The sequence below is a fragment of the Sus scrofa genome, chromosome X, assembly GCF_054392235.1.
Source record: "Sus scrofa isolate SSC_HxYL_T2T_F1_AM1 chromosome X, Sscrofa_HxYL_maternal_Yorkshire_Landrace_v2.0, whole genome shotgun sequence".
NCBI lineage: Eukaryota > Metazoa > Chordata > Mammalia > Artiodactyla > Suidae > Sus > Sus scrofa.
In genome coordinates, this window is record NC_139401.1 from 49,795,249 (window position 1) to 49,810,982 (window position 15,734).

General features: G+C 52.2%; 2 protein-coding genes across 21 annotated transcripts in view; both read right to left on the bottom strand.

The window, feature by feature from the left end:
- The window catches only part of KDM5C (lysine demethylase 5C), a 34,404-nt gene extending 30,481 nt beyond the window's left edge, over positions 1-3,923 (bottom strand). For 15 of the 16 annotated variants that reach the window (XM_085006056.1, XM_085006054.1, XM_085006048.1 and 12 more), the window contains exon 1: positions 3,252-3,707. In XM_085006056.1, coding sequence (XP_084862182.1) covers positions 3,252-3,401 — 150 coding nt within the window. In that variant the 5' untranslated portion in view covers positions 3,402-3,707. 16 annotated transcript variants of the gene reach the window in all.
- An 8,165-nt stretch (positions 3,924-12,088) lies between these two features.
- The window catches only part of IQSEC2 (IQ motif and Sec7 domain ArfGEF 2), an 83,700-nt gene continuing 80,054 nt past the window's right edge, over positions 12,089-15,734 (bottom strand). For 3 of the 5 annotated variants that reach the window (XM_021079686.2, XM_021079685.2, XM_085007968.1), the window contains 3 exons: positions 15,559-15,732; positions 15,006-15,055; positions 12,089-14,402 (listed from right to left, as the gene is read on the bottom strand). In XM_021079686.2, the coding sequence (XP_020935345.1) occupies positions 13,437-14,402; positions 15,006-15,055; positions 15,559-15,732 (1,190 nt within the window). In that variant the 3' untranslated portion in view covers positions 12,089-13,436. The remainder of the gene's footprint in view (positions 14,403-15,005; positions 15,056-15,558; positions 15,733-15,734) is intronic. The other 2 variants (XM_085007969.1, XM_021079689.2) reach the window with 1 other exon arrangement.

Sequence of the window (15,734 nt, forward strand, 5' to 3'; positions counted from 1 at the left end):
TAAAGGTTTGGGTCTTTAATGTCTGTTCTCTCAGTTTTAAAGGTCTGGGACAGACACTACAGGGAAGAGCAAGGAACAAGGAGCAAGAATCTGCACCACTTGCCTGGTCAGAAAGGTTTCCTGGGGGTCCTCTCTCAAACACCTGCCCAGTACAGGAACAGAAAGGGGAAGAAGTGGGAAGGGGGGGATTCTAAGTGCTGGGATGCCCCACTGACTGCCATGATAAAGACTGGGAAGATTTGGAGAGGAGGAGGGAAGTCAGGTGATAATAAAGGTAAGGGAGACTCTGCCCTGCCAAGCTGGAGCTTGCTGTGTCCTGCCCAAAGGGCAGCTGTGAAGAGCCTCCTCCCCAATGCCTTCCCCACCCGTCCCCCCACCCCACCCCCACAACCTCCCATGTAGTCAGTCCTCTCCTCCCCAGAGCCCTGACTCCTGCTGGGGTGACAAAAAGTACCCGGAGTAACGTAGCCTACTGCCCTCATTTAATAAATGGGGAAGTGAGGCCCAGACAAGTAATGTGATTTCTCCAGAATCATATGTTGAGTTAGTGGTAGAGTCAAGACTAGAACCCCCGTCTTCTGACCTCCAGTCCAAGGCTCTTTGCACTACACCAGGCTATCAGTGTTCATGCACACATGTATACATATAGAAGGGGGGAGGGGGACAGTAAAAAAGAATAAAAAAGCTGGTGTCTTCTGTGTGCACACTTTTTAGAACAAGGGCCAGAGGACTCATACTTGCATGCACACATAGTCCCCACCCCCATTCCCCCAAAGCGGGTAGCAAACACAGAGAACTCAAAATAAAACAAAATAAAACCCTAAAATGATATGGCTCAAGCCCAGACAAGCTCCCCATGCCCTCTCGCCTCCCATCAGTAAGGCACTCACTCCCCTCAGTACAGGTAAAACAGGTAGAGAAGTGCTCAGACCCAAAACTCCAGGCACCTTTCTTAACTGCTGAATCAAATTCTAGGTAAGAAGTGCAACCACCAAGCAACCTGACAGGAAATGGCAGGACTGGAATCCTAGAGCAGGAGCTATGCTTGCAACAGATAGCTGGGGAAGGTCCAGCAAATCTCCCTGCCTGGCTCTCCTGGGACCTAAAGTTCACTCATCGGGCCTTTAGTCCCATACTCCTGTGTGCCAAATACTCAGTATGTGAGTATTATCAGAATGGTGATAAAAAGGTTGGCTACATTCAAGGCCCTTCCAAGCTCCCCTGGGTCTACTCCAGGATAATAACACTCTCCTTGCACCCATCTTCCTCAAGAGTAGCAGTCACCTGACCAGCAATTCAGAACTCAATCACCCTTCTCCCACCCTTCCTCAGGCAAACTTCCAATTTCCAAGCACCCGCCCATACAAAGGTTCCCACCCTGGCCCAAGCACCACTTGGGTGAGTGCTTTAAATTCCAGCCAGAAGTCCCAGATGCCTAAAGGAGGCCTAGCAGCAGCCCCACGGGAGGGGAAAACAGAACAAAACCGGAGAGAGAGCCAGGTCTCCTAGATTGGAGGGAAACACGGTGTTGGGAGAGAAGAGAAGCATAACAAAGGATGGCCCCCTGCAGGAAGGACGACAGACAGAGACAGACACAAACACACACACCCCGGGGACATGTCACACTTCTCAATTCCTGTCACCCAAGGAAGGGTAACAATACCTGCATGAGGCCAGCCTGCCCCAAGAAGTCCAAGATAGAAAAATGGGATAGAAAATTCAAATCTCAACTGTCCCCTATGTCAGATATGCCTCTTTCCCACACGCCTGCCAGGCCACTTCAGGGAGTACCTTCTTGAGGCTGCCCAGGACTCCAGCCTCTCCTTTCTGCTAGCCTTACTGACCTCTCACTACCCACTGCCACTCCCTCACCATGGACAAGGATACCTCAGAGAACTGTGGCCAGATTCCAACAAGGAAGAAATTAGCTTACCCAACACCTCCCAGAGGATCCATCTGAAACCAGCCTAGATCTGTGGCTGAGCACCAGAAAGCACCAAGCTGAATAAAAAGGCCTGTGGTGCCCTCCTCAGGTGGCAGTGAGGTTTCCCATCCGGTTTCAGCCAGGAGACACCCACTCAAAAACACCCTGTTCCAGACAAATTCAATTCCTGCCGGTGGAACCCCAAGCGGTGACTGAACAACATATATCCTTTGCCCTCCATGCTAGCAAGGTGGCAGCCTATCCTAGCCCCTGGGGGACTCCTCCTGGCCTGAAGCCAGGCCTAGGAGCAAAGATATGCCCTCTGTTCCTGACCTCTAGGAATCAAGTGTTTTAAAGGAGGCAGACTTCCATAGGTCCATTCTGTTTCTGGGAGACCAAGAATAGCTTATCCTCTGGGACTTCCTACATCCTGGGACAGATCCGAGTAGAAATCATACCCCACCCCAAGCTGACTGATCCAAGACTCTCCATAGAAGTCAAGCCTAGAGAAGTGATGTGCAGGAAGGGCCCAGATAGCACCTTCAACTGGGAAAAGAAGGGGACAATTCCCTGAACCATCTCAAGGGAGCCAGACAGAATATTCCCTGTGAGACAGATTTCCTGACTGGTCTACCAGGCCAGAATATTATCATATATAGACTGAAATGGCCTGGCACGGTTTGAATAAATATGAGTCAACCCACATAGGAGCAAACCAATGACCACATCAAACACCTTCACAGTCACAATAATTACCACTTATCTAGTACCTATTACACACAGACGCTACCTAGTTTCATCCAATTCTCGAAATAAGCATTCACGGGACCTATTTCACAGGCTCTGAGAGATTACGTTACTTGTCCAAGGTCACACAGCTGGTAAGCCGCAGAATGGAGTTTTGAACTCAGAGCTGTGATCTTCCCACTACACCACGCTGCCTGCCTTAAGAGAAGTGATACCAGTAAATAGGAAAAAAGCCTTATTTAGTGCAGCCTTGACCTAGGCAGTTTGGGATAACCAAGAGATGTGCGGGGAGCCTCTCCGTGAACTCTCCCCGGGCCACTAAGCATCCCTGTCTTGAATCTCACTGATTCTGAAGGGCGAGGTGGGAGTGGGGGTGTGGGTCTCTGACTAGGGGCCCTCAGCTCACGAAAGGACCCCTGGCCCCAGTACCCTTTCTCCCACCTGCGTCGCATCCACAACGGTCCCGGCCACCCTATCTCCTCACACTTCAAGCTGCCCTCCGCCCCAAAACTTCTCCGCCCGCTATCCTAGTTCTTCATCCCCGGCCTGTCCGCCCGCAACCACCAGCCCAGGGCCTTACCGCGGGTGGGCGGATCTTGCAAATGCCCGACTTCTCGGCGATGGGCCTGATTTTCGCGATGTAGCCGAGAGGGTCTCGGAACTCCGCCCAGCTAGGCTCGAACACTGGGCACTCCGGCGGCGGTAGGAAGTCGTCTGACCCCGGCTCCATGGTGGGTCTTAGGACTGGAAGGCTCGGACCGCCCTTAAGGGCTCATGGCGGACACCGCTGTATGAAGCCGAGGCACTGCTCGGAGACTAGGCCCTAAGCGGGGCGGCCGCCGCCCGCCGAGGGCCCAGGGGGCGTGTAGCTGCCACGCTCTCAGAGGCTCAGGCTGACGCTACGGCTATTGCCTCTTCGTCTTGCTCCGTTCCTTCCAAACTGTACCGCTGCCTCCCAACTACCGCTGCCTTCGCCACCACAGTTACCTCCCAACCGCCGGGGCCTTCATCGCCGCCGCCGCCATCTTGGTTTGTCAGCGTCTCCCCCCTCCCCTCACCACAACAAACCGAATCCCTCCGCGGGATGGCCCTCCGAGCCTCGTCTATCTTGCGTGAGACCGAGCCCTAGGAAGCCTTTATCTCCTGGGGACTGAGCTGAATAGGCAGGCGTGGGTTCCCTATCAGGAAGCGGGAACTCAAAAGTGACTCCCAGACTGAAAGAAAATAGTCCGCCTCAGCGGCGGAGGAGCAAAGTTGTAAATAACTGCCGGATCCTCTTTCCGGATGGACCGGCGGTGCACGTTTAAAGGCCAGTGGTGCGCATGCGCGTTATAAAAGCAAACCGGAAGAGGAGCTGGCGTTGGTGGGTGGTGGACCCAAACTGGCACCTCCTCGATGACCTCAGCCCTGGAGCGAGCCCCGCCCCAACATGTTCTCCTTCTCCCGGGTCTTTCCGGTGTGAGCCACAGTGGGCGGCTTCGGGCACCTGATTGCAAGAGGCCCTTTTCTGCCGGTCGGCAGGGTGGGAAAAATGTACAGAGCTCCCAGCTTTAGGAGCTGATAGCTCTAGGGCTTTGAAACAAGAAAGCCGGGAGGCTGCTCCCTTCCCAGGGATTGCGGATTTTTAGAATCCTGGGTCCCGAAGAGAGGAAGGAAATATTTATTTTGTCCGAGTTTGCGTGTAGATGGGGCTCTCAGAGATGGGGCTTCCATTTCTCAACCCCAGAGTCATTGTCAGCATTTTAATGAACACTTTCAACTGTTCTGTATGCGCTTTTATTGTGTCCGTATTTATGACATATCCCCCTACAAAATAGTCTGAGAGTATTATATATATTTTAACTATCGAATTTTAGCAACAGTATATTTATCACCTACCAGTGCCCACCGTGGGAAGCACTTAGTGTTTGCCCATTTGGGAGCCTACAGTGTACTTAGCAAATATTTGGCAAGGGGGTTTTATTTGTTGTATACAGTTCCTGTCATGAATTTGAGTACCTACTATGTGTACATGTTTGTGAGCGGTTTCTGAGTAGGTTTATTATTAACTACTTTGAGTATCAAACCAGTACTTAGCTCATACATCAGGCATCTACTGCATTTGAGGGTCATCAAGTTATTCATCAGTTGTGGGCCTACAGTGTACAGCTCGAACACCTACTGTGCACATATTAGAGTGCTTGTGTACATGCTGATTAAGTGCTTATTTTGTGTTCCCCATCTGACTGAATTCCTTAAAGGCAGGGAATATGTGCCCTTATACATCCTTAGCACTTGACATGGCAAGCAGAAAGTTAATGTTGAGTAAACAAAAGAAAAATGAATATATTTTTGAGCAGCCTTGGTATATATTGAAAATACTATATATTCTTTTCAAACATTTCCCATGTATATTTAAGCTTCTGCTGTAAGCTTGAATATGTTTGAAGAAGGTGGAGAGAGTCATTTCTTCATTTAGTTAACTGTTCCTAATCAGTTAGGTATATATCATATTGCCAACTCAGGACTGAGGTAAGGGTATCCTCTCCGAAGGAGCAGGGAACATTGGTAGGAGCTCACATCCTGGGGTCCCACCAGCTCTGCCATTTTTAGTTATGTGACCTTGGGTAAGTCCCAACTTCTGAAACCGAATGATGTTGTATGGGGCTGATAACACCTACCTTGTGGGATTGTCATACAGAACCTGGCATTGAGAAGGCCCTCAGTATCTGTAAACTGTTATTTTTATTTCTGAGAGTTGACAAACAATATGTCAAAACTCATTAAGAATCTCCTTTGTGCTAGGCATTGTGCCCCATGATTTCAGATTTTTTTTTTTAATCACCTGAATCCTTAGATTGTCTTGAATGTTTGGAGTCTTTATCCCTACTTGGCTTATGAGGAAGCTTGTCCCAAATAATACAAATAGGAAGTGACATCTCCTATCTAGTCTTCTAGGTGTCAGGGAAACCTCAGCCCCTCTCCACCAGAAACACAGATGAATGACCCAATTGAACAACTGTCTGGATGGGAAATAAAGCTAGATGAGGTGATGCTAATAACAGTAACACTACCCTCTCAAGTGTGTAAGCATCTAACAGCCCACATATCTCTTTCATACCAATTATTTCCCTTAATACTTGCCTTGGGAAAGATGTAGGTCAATTTACCCATTCCATAGATGAGAAATCAAGTTCCAGACAGATTAAACGACTTGCCCACTGTTACATGGGAAGTTGCTGACTCTTGGTTAAATGCTCTTCCTACCATTTGCTCCCACCAGTAACAGAACTAGGCAGGAGAAGGTGAGAATAAAGAAGGCGAGAGAATATGCCATATCCTAGGCTGAAGGAAGTTGGGCCTCAGTGAAGGGCAAAGAGCATGAATTAGGCATCAGGGGACCCAGATTTGGGGTCTAAGCTTAGCCTTCCCATAGCCTTTCTGAGGTCCTTAGTCCAGATACCACTCCCACCATCCTGGAAGAGTAAATAGAAATTGTATAGTCTTTGAAAGCCAGTCAGATCCAATTCATTCATTCTTAAACATTTACTAAATTCTTACTATTCACCAAGCAATTTGATGGACCCTGGGAATATAATGGCGATGAAAACAGACATGATCCCTGCTTTCCTGTAGCTGGCATTCACCCACTGAGATCTACCAAGTACCTCACCTCCCTGAACCTTGATTTTTCTCATTTACCCAATGAGGCTATGTAATCCTTTCCTGACAGGGTAGTTATGAAGATTAGGGATGATGATAACTACCATTCATCAAAGCCCAGCTGCTATGAAATAGGTATTGTTATCCCCTTTTACAGATGAGGAGACTGAAGTTCAGAGAAGCATAAACTTAACGGAAGTCACATGGCTAGTAAGTGGCAGAGTTCAAACCCAGGTCTGACCGCTGTACAATTCTGCCTGTAAAAGTCTCAGATGGTGCTCCTGCCCACGACCATAGTAAGGTGCTCAGGAAATGGGCTCCTTTCTCAACCCTTGGATGTTTCTGGGGGCCAGCCTGAGTCTGGGCACTGCAGGGTTAAGAATTGGGAAGCAGCAGGGAGCTCACCCTGGACTGAGAGCTGGGTTGGCCTTACTCACCCACCTGGGAGAGAGGGTCTGGCATGGAACTGGTACAGAGCAGGGATTGGAAGTCTTGGCTGTGCTCTCGACCATGCTCACCCCACCCATGTTTTCCAGATGAACTGGATGAGAGTGACTTTGTGCCTCACTTTCTTGATTTGTAAAATAAGGTAAGGTCCCTTCCAGTTCTGAAATAGGTATGAGCTGCGAGTTCTTTTTTTTTTTTTTTTTTTTTTTTTTTTGGTCTTTTTGGCATTTCTTGGGCTGCTCCCGCGCATATGGAGGTTCCCAGGCTAGGGGTCCAATCGGAGCTGTAGCCACCAGCCTATGCCAGAGCCACAGCAACGCAGGATCTGAGCCGCGTCTGCAACCTACACCACAGCTCACGGCAACGCCAGATCGTTAACCCACTGAGCAAGGGCAGGGACCGAACCCGCAGCCTCATGGTTCCTAGTCGGATTCGTTAACCACTGTGCCACGACGGGAACTCCTGAGCTGTGAGTTCTAACTCCTAAAGAGCTCTGGAATTTATCCCCTCTTCCCCATGCCTTTTTCTAATCTTCTGCTCCCCATGATAGCCATTTACTATCTCTATACTAGATTATTAAAAGAGCCTCCTCAAGATATCAAGATATCTATGTGAATATATATATGTACAGAGAGAATATAGATGCATATTATATGCTTAATACATATGCATAACAATAAAATGATATATTCAAAAATAATAATTGTAAATGAATTAGGGTAGTAGTGGATTATAACTCATTGACTAAAATAAAAATCCATGACTCCACACAGATATAAATAAATAAAATGGGGGAAAAGGGAAAGCTCTTCCTAGAAAGAATGATGGTGTTAGAAACTCAATAGATGCTCATACTTTTTCCAAATAAAAAAGCAACTCCGGTTCCCATCGTGGCGCAGTGGTTAACGAATCCGAGTAGGAACCATGAGGTTGAGGGTTCAGTCCCCGCCCTTGCTCAGTGGGTTAACGATCCGGCGTTGCCGTGAGCTGTGGTGTAGGTCGCAGATGCGGCTCGGATCCCGCGTTGCTGTGGCTCTGGTGTAGGCCAGTGGCTACAGCTCCGATTGGACCCCTAGCCTGGGAACCTCCAAATGCCGCGGGAGCGGCCCAAGAAATGGCAAAAAAAAAAAAAAAAAAAAAAAAAAAAGCAACTCTCTGCAAAACATAGCTATAACACCTGGTGACCAAATCTTGGTCCCTAAATTCCATTCTCAACCAAAAAGAACAGGAGCTCCTTGAAGAAAAAAAAAATGGCTGATTCCAGACTGGGGCAGGAAAGTACAAGATGCGCCTGGAGCATCTTGTGGTGCCAGAAAATAAGGAAGCACTCAAGGAAAGATGGAGACCTGCCAAAAAGAGCCAGCTTGGAGAGCCTCTTGCTGGCCAAATCTGGGACATTTTGAATATCAAAATAAATAATATTAACTTGCTATAACCCATCAAATATGATAGACAGCCATGAGTTCCTGAGAATATAAATAAATAAACATAGAAGGGAAAGCTCTCTTATACTGAAAAGCCGACTGATCCATGTCAATAGAATGATGGCATTTGACAATCACCATTTGGCAACCTCAGGAATCATCAGCGAATGCTAAAACTGGTGGGTGAAAGTTTGAGGAGTAACAGGATAGTTACATAATTTCAATTCATCTCTCCTCAAGACACTCTTAAATTACAAAGAGAAAAAGTAACTTTACAATGGAGACATTTATGTAGCCCAATGTGTGCCTACCTGGCCTTCCTTTAGTTCCTACCCAGGCCCGGAGGTCTGGCCTGGGTGAGAAACCCTGTTAGTAACAGAGGAATGAGGATGAGGACTACCCGCCTCTGCTTTGGGATGTGACATGCCCACTAGCTAGCTGGGCTGCCCTCTCCCATTTCTTTCTCATTATTCCACTAGCATTACATAGTTGCATATCTCCAGGCCTTTGCATGTGCTGCTCCCTCTGACAAATGCCCTTCTTTACTGGGCTCTTTTTATTTTTATTTTTATTTATTTATTTATTTTTTGTCTTTTTAGGGCCGCATTCTCAGCATATGGAGGTTCCCAGGCTAGGGGTCCAAACGGAGCTACGGCTGCCGGTCCACACCACAGCCACAGCAATGCCAGATCCGAGCCCCATCTGTGACCTACACCACAGCTCACGGCAACGCCAGATCCTCAACCCACTGAGCAAGGCCAAGAATCAAACCCACAACCTCAGGGTTCCTAGTAGGATTCGTTTTCTCTGCGCGACGACGGGGACTCCTACCGGGCTAATTCTTACTCACCGTTCAAGACTCAAGATAAAGGAGCAGTTCCAGAAACACTTCCCTGATCCCCTACCCCCGGCCCTAAGTGGGGTTTTCCCTTTATTTTTTCTTTTTGGGGATGCAACTGGGGCATATGGAAGTTCCTGGGCTAGAGGCTGACTCAGAGCTGCAGCTGCTGGCCTACACCACAGCCACAGCAAGGTGGGATCCCTGTTGCATCTGCAGCCTACACCACAGTTCACGGCAATGCCGGATCCTTAACCCACTGAGAGAGGCCAGGGATTGAACCTACATCCTTATGGATACTAGTCAGGGTCTTAACCCACTGAGCCACAATGGGAACTCTGGTTTCCCCTTTCTTTGTGCCCCCCTTCTGGGCCTATGCTTATATCGTATTGACATTATTCCCCCAGGCTGTCTACTTCTGAGAGTCTTGTCCTGCACTGTCCAATATGGTAGCCACTATCCACATGTGGCTATTGAAATTTAAACTTTAAAATCCAGTTCTTCATTTGCAACTAGCTGCATTTCAAGTGCTCAGTAGCCACATGTGGCTAGGGGTTATCCTACTGGGCAGCACAGGTTTAGGACATTTCCACCATCACAGAGAGACTTCTCAGATAGCACTGGTCTAAGACAAAGGTAAGCACCCCATGAGATCCTAGGACTTTTGTCCTTTGTTTTATGTTATCCATCCTCATCCACATTGCCAAAGAGATTGGCAGTAGAACTCTGAGGACAGCACATGAACTTCTTGTCTTCAGATCCTCCAGGAAACAGGGAGCCGAGGAGCCAAACATCCCTCCACAGTCTGGATGGTGAGTCTCCAGGGAGAGAGGGAGGGTGGGGCAGGGAAGCCCAATGCTGGGACCGCAGTGAGGAAGGAAGGAGGAGGAGAACATAGGAAACAGCCAAGAGAAGCATGAGGAGGTACCAGAGGGGCCCAAAAGCTTGCAGGTCGCATCAATCACTAAATCAACCAAGGCAAAGATAACTTTGAGATTTAGCTTAGAAAGAATTAGTCATTCATTCAAATCAACAGAATTTTAGCGTCATCTGTGATGTGCCAAGCGCTGTGCTGGGCAATACTCTGGACGGAAGTGATTCAGACCAGCGTCATGCTTGTGCCAGCTCTGGCCTAGCAGGGAAGATAGATAATGACATGTGGGATCTCAGAGAATGTGAGCAAGGGTACATTTTGTGAGGTCCTTTAAGCCCATTTCACCAGAGTGAGAAAACCTTCATCAGGGATGTTGGGGGGAGTACATCTGGCAAGGGGGAGACACAGGTAAAATACTGAGCTTGGAAATTAGATACAGGTCTTTTCAGGGAATGGTGAGTAGACGGCCAAAGTGTGGGCGAAAAATGAGGGGGCTACAGAAATTGGCTGGGGCCACATGTTGGAGGACTTCCAAAGGCAAGGCAAGGAGTTTGCGTTCGTTTCTGTAGGTGGCTGACTGCGTCTGGCAGGGGGAAGGCATTTCATAATGCATGGATAAACAATTGCCCTGCAAGATTATTATCCCTATTTTATAGGTGAAAGACCAGCCTCCGAGGGACAAGGTGACTTGCCAAAGGCAACACAGTCAAGACTGTGTAAAAGCTGAGCTTCTGGATGACAAAACCAGCAGCAAGCTGAAGGTGGGAGAAGTGGGAACAACCAAAGGCAGTCCAGCCTGGTCCACCAGGGAAGAAACACAAAAAGCGCTGATTGGACTTGATTCCGGACCAAATGCTTAGATGGCCCCAGCTGCTGCTTTTGCTTAAATGGGCATATGAGGGAGAAAACAAAGACACTGGAACAAGCTGCTAAAGTGGGGCCATCCAAACTGCTCCCTCTTAGAGGCCATTCCCCCCGACCCCATGATATTTACTGACTGCTGCTTCTGGGGACCCTGTTGATCCTAACCAAGAGCCAGTATCCCCTCACCCCATTCCTCCCAGGCGCTCCTGAGATCCAGGACATGATCAGTGGTGCTGGGAACATGTCCACTTCACGGGGAGGTAGTTTTGGGGACTGGAAAAGGGCCTGGACTAGAAGTCAGGAACCATCCCCCCAACCTGCCTTTTTGCTGTGTGACCTTGGGGAAGATCTTTCCCTTCTCTGGGCCTGATCCCTCCTCAGTAGACTAAAGGGAGCCCAGCTACTTGTCATCTAACATCCCAAATACACAGACAGAGCTCTAGAGCTCGGCTTTTTGTTTTTTTCTTAGGGCCACACCCACGGCATATGGAGGTTCCCAGGCTAGGGATCAAATTGGATCAGAGCTGCAGGTGCCAGTATATGCCACAGCCACAGCAACACAGGATCCGAGCCCCTTCTGCAACCTACGCCACAGTTCATGGCAACACTGGATCCCTGACCCACTGAAAGAGGTCAGGGATCAAACCCACATCCTCATGGATACTACTCAGATTCGTTTCTGCTGCGCCACAGTGGGAACTCCCATCTTACACAGAGCTCTTAAAATGAATGTATCTAGCCCCAGCTTCCTGGCCCAGGTCACCCCCCCACCCCCACCCCCACACATCATGCCCTTAAGGACAGAAATGTGGCCAGCTGTGGGGAGCGGGGGAGGGCTCCAGGGCAAAGCCAGGCCAGCCACAGGAAGGGTGAGAATAGATACCACAAGCGTAGAGGAAGTATCCAACCTGTGAAAGAATGAGAAGGGAACTAACTTGCTGAGCACCTACACCATGCTGGCTGCGGGACACTTGTCACTTCATGCCATCATCACAACCCTGTGTGGCAATGGCTTATCACCCCGTTTTAAACTGAGGAAATGGAGACTCAGAGAGGGTGCCTTTCCTGAGTGCACTAGGAAGGGAAAACCCCACAATTTGAATTGGATCAGCTCCAACGCCCAGACCCTTGCAACTCTGTCACACGGATCGTTAATGAAACAGGAAAACCTCCCTCATCCCAAATCCCACCCACCCACCCACAGCATCTCACCCACCCAGCTGCCTGAGCTTCTACCATCAGCACTTCACCTCCCTGGGCTAAGGCCTCTCTCTTCCGGGGCTCCGCTGTGGGGGGAGGGGGCACAAGTAGGAGGCAGAGGCGGGAGGTGAGCACAAGGTCTTTTATGAGGCATCAAATATACATTCTTATGTACAAGGAGGAAAAAAGACAATGCCTAAACCCCAGCTCCTCTCCATACAGCCCCTCCCACTGCTGCCCTCCCCCGTCCCCAAGCCCTGGGGTCCCTGGCCCTTCATACAGCCAGGGTCTGTCTGTCTGTCTGTACTGCAGCCCATGGTGGAGAGGGGAGAGGGAGGCAGGAGCTGAGAAAGGAGCTGGATATGCGGGGCAAGAAGAGGAGCTGGGGCTTGTAAAAAATATATTTATAATAAATAAACAGGGCTGTAAAGGGGCTGGAGAGGCAGCGGAGAGTTTGGTGGACAGAAGGACTCAGGCATCCTGGCTCCCAGCCCCTGCTCTGATGGCTTCCATCTCTGCCTCAGGAAGGACATCTCAGGCTCGTGGTGGCCCTCTGGGAGCCCCTCTCCCCAGGGCTGATGCTGGGTGCCCTGCCCAAGCGAGGTGTGTGTGGGCAATATCTGTAAAGTGCATTGTCTTCAGCTGTAGGTGGGGGTAGGTGTAAGGGGATGGGGGGCATGCAACATGGGTGAGGGAGGGCAGCGCGCCCTTCTCATCCCAGACCTGAGCCCCCCGCCCCAAACCTGTCTGGACTTTGATCAGGATAGGAACGTTGCAAGGAGAGGCAAGGTCCTGAAGCTGAAGAGGTCTGGGCTGGAGCCCATGGAAGACAGGGCAGAGATTGGCTCCAGAAGAGGAAGCCCTGCCTGTCCTGGGGACCAGCAGAAGTGGGGGCCCACCCACCAAGTGCACTGACACTCCACATCCTCCAGCAGGTGGAGACGACGACACACATGGAGGAGGTGGGTGGCCTGGCCCTGAGGTCAGAGAGAGGGCCGAGCCAGCTGAGGTTTGGCCACAACTCTACAGAGCTCCCTCCTAGCCCCCACGCGGCCAGAGGCGCCCTGGGGAAGCCTTCGCCTTCATTGCCCTTCCCTACCAGCCAGAGCTGACGGGGGAGCTCACACCGGCTCGGAGGTCTGAGGCCCCCCCCCAACTAGACCTCTGGGGAGAGGAGGGGGGAGGGTGAGGAGAGGAAAAAGAGGACAAGGATTTCCGAAAGGTCCTCACCACTCCCCAGAGCTCGAGAGCCCTGCATTCAGGCTTCAAGTGGCAAGGAGCCTGGAATCTGGAAGGAAACCCCATGGAGACTGTTGGGGGTTAGAGGAGGGGTCCCGAGGCAGGGAGGAAGTGGGGAGGAGGACATTTCTATGTCTATATATATTTTGGAAAAACTGAGGAAGCGGAGAGGGTGCGAGGGCCCTCTCCTGCGGATTCCCCAGACCTCCCTAGTCCCCAGCTCACATTCTCCGTTCATCAGACCACGGTGCTGATCCGGCTTGGCTTGGCCTTGGGGTTTGCAGTGGGTGGGTTGGCCGTGCCAGGGGGCCCCGAGGCGTGCAGTGGACCGTGGGGGGAGGTGGGCGGCAGGGGCGAGTGCGGGGTGTGGGGTGAGGGTGGGGGCAGGGGTGGGTAAGAGGGGTGGGGTGGGATGGGTGAGTGCGGTGACAAGGGTGACTGGGGGTGGTGGGGGTGGGAGTAGGAGCCCCCTGGTGGCCGGGATCCAGGGCCCCCAGTGGCCCCTGCTGCTGGCATCATCTGTGGGTGGTGGCTGAAGATGAAGTGCTTGGGGCCCTGTTTATGGGCAGGAGGGTGCTGGGGGGCAGGACTGTACAGGGGCAATGGGGAGGTGGGCTGGTGCAGGGGGTGGCGTCCGTGTGGAGCAAACTGAGGGTGTCCTCCGGCCCCCCGTCTGGGAGCTCTGCCTGGCCGGCCCAAGGTATAGTGCTGGGGGCCTGGGACTGGGCCATGGGCGTGGAAGTGGCGATGTGGCCCCACAGGAGGAGCCGAGGCGGGAGGTGGTGGAATGGAGCCCAGCTGTGGCAGGGGCGGGGGCTGCTGAGGTGGAGGGGGGAGAGGGGGTTGCTGGGGTGGGAGGTAGGGCGGCGGGGCCGGGCCTGGTCCTTGGCAATACTGGGCATGCAGGGCCTGGAGCTTGGACTGCCCATCAGGTAGCACCCCCAGGCCACCGTGGCTGTGACCATGGTGGTGGTGGTGGTGATGGTGGTGGGTGGAAGAAGCAGATGAAGAGGAGGCAGAGGCCTGGCCTGCTGGCGGTGGTGGCATCTGGAAGGGCCCCTTGCCCCGCTTGCTTCCAAATAGGGAGCCCAGGAAGGATGAGGAGTTGGAGACGGGCCTCTGGCTCTTGTACTCCTCTGGCGGCGGGGGTGGGGGCGGAGGTGGCATCCTCTGGTGAGGGCGTGGACTGCTAATAACAGACCCCTGGAAGGGGGGAGGGGAGGAAGTCAGGCCAGTCTAGATGTCCTAAACCCCCAACCCTACACTCCACCCGGTCCCTGAGGGCTGGAGCTGGGGAGACAGGACCCCCCACGGCATAATGAAAACCAAGTCACAGTCCTGTACTTGTACATGGAGCACCCCAGCTTGCAGAGCTCTGCTGTCACATCCACTATCTCATCTGAGCCTCAGCTGGGAGAGGAAGAATTAGCAGTACCGCCTCCTCATCCCCACTTTGCAGGCAGGGAGCACGTTAGGCCCAGAGAGACAGAGTGACTTGCACAGGCTCAAAGAGCAGGACTTGGCGGTAAGAGCTTCTCTCGGCCCAACTCCAAAGACATCACTACTCGGAGTCGGCCCTGGGGTTGAGAGGGGGCTTGGGAGAGTGGAAGACAGACTGAGAGACAGGCAGAGTGAGGACAGACAGAGTTGAGGACAGATGGAGAGAGTGGTTGGCTGGGAGAGGCAGCCGCAGGGGTCCCGGCAGGGAAGAGGGGGGAGCAACTGGTCCCCTCCTCCTCTGGGGCTCCACGGGTGGCGGGGGCAGGGCTCATGCAGAGGACGAGTGGGGCAGGAGCTGGCACTTACTTCGATGGTGCTGTCCAGCGATCCCACGCTGTTACGCCGCCCCCGCTTCCCTGCACCCACAAGCAAGGAGCCCAGCGTCAGAGCAGCAACCCCCCCTCCCCACCCTGCTGGGCTCCAGAGCTGGGCACCAGGTCTGGGCCCCTCCCGGGGACAGACACCCCTATTCCCTTTCCCCCATTGAAGAGGGGGAGGTGGGGAGGAGGAGAGGTGGAGAAGGAGGAGCGAGAGGAGGAAAAGATGGAGGAGGAGGAGGAGGAGGAGGAGGAGGAGAGACAGAAGAGGAAAGAGAGGAGAGGTGGAGCGGCAAGAGAGAGAGAGAGAGGGGGGCTGAGACTGTGGCCCCACTTTGCACTCCCTGGCCCAAACCCTGGGCTCCACCTGTTCTGACCTGGTTCCCAGGCCCCCTGCGGCGTGGCGCCCAGGGCTCTGGATGAAGGCAGGGTGTGTGCATGTGTGGCGGGTGCAAGGAAGGCTGGCAGTCAGTGATAGGAGGCAAAGAGGACACCCAGTCCCGTGGCTCCCCAGCCAGGGCAGGGGGCCCCGGGAGACTTGCCTGCATCAGAGAGATCTCGTAGGGAACTGCTGAGCGCGCCCCGTTTGAGCCCATCGCCTGCCCCATACGTGTCCTCCAGGCTGCTTCGGGCCAGCGTGCCATTCACGGAGTCCTTGGCCCCTCCGGGCTGTGAGGCGTTAGGCCGCATCAGACCTTTCTGCTTCTCCAGCTCCGCT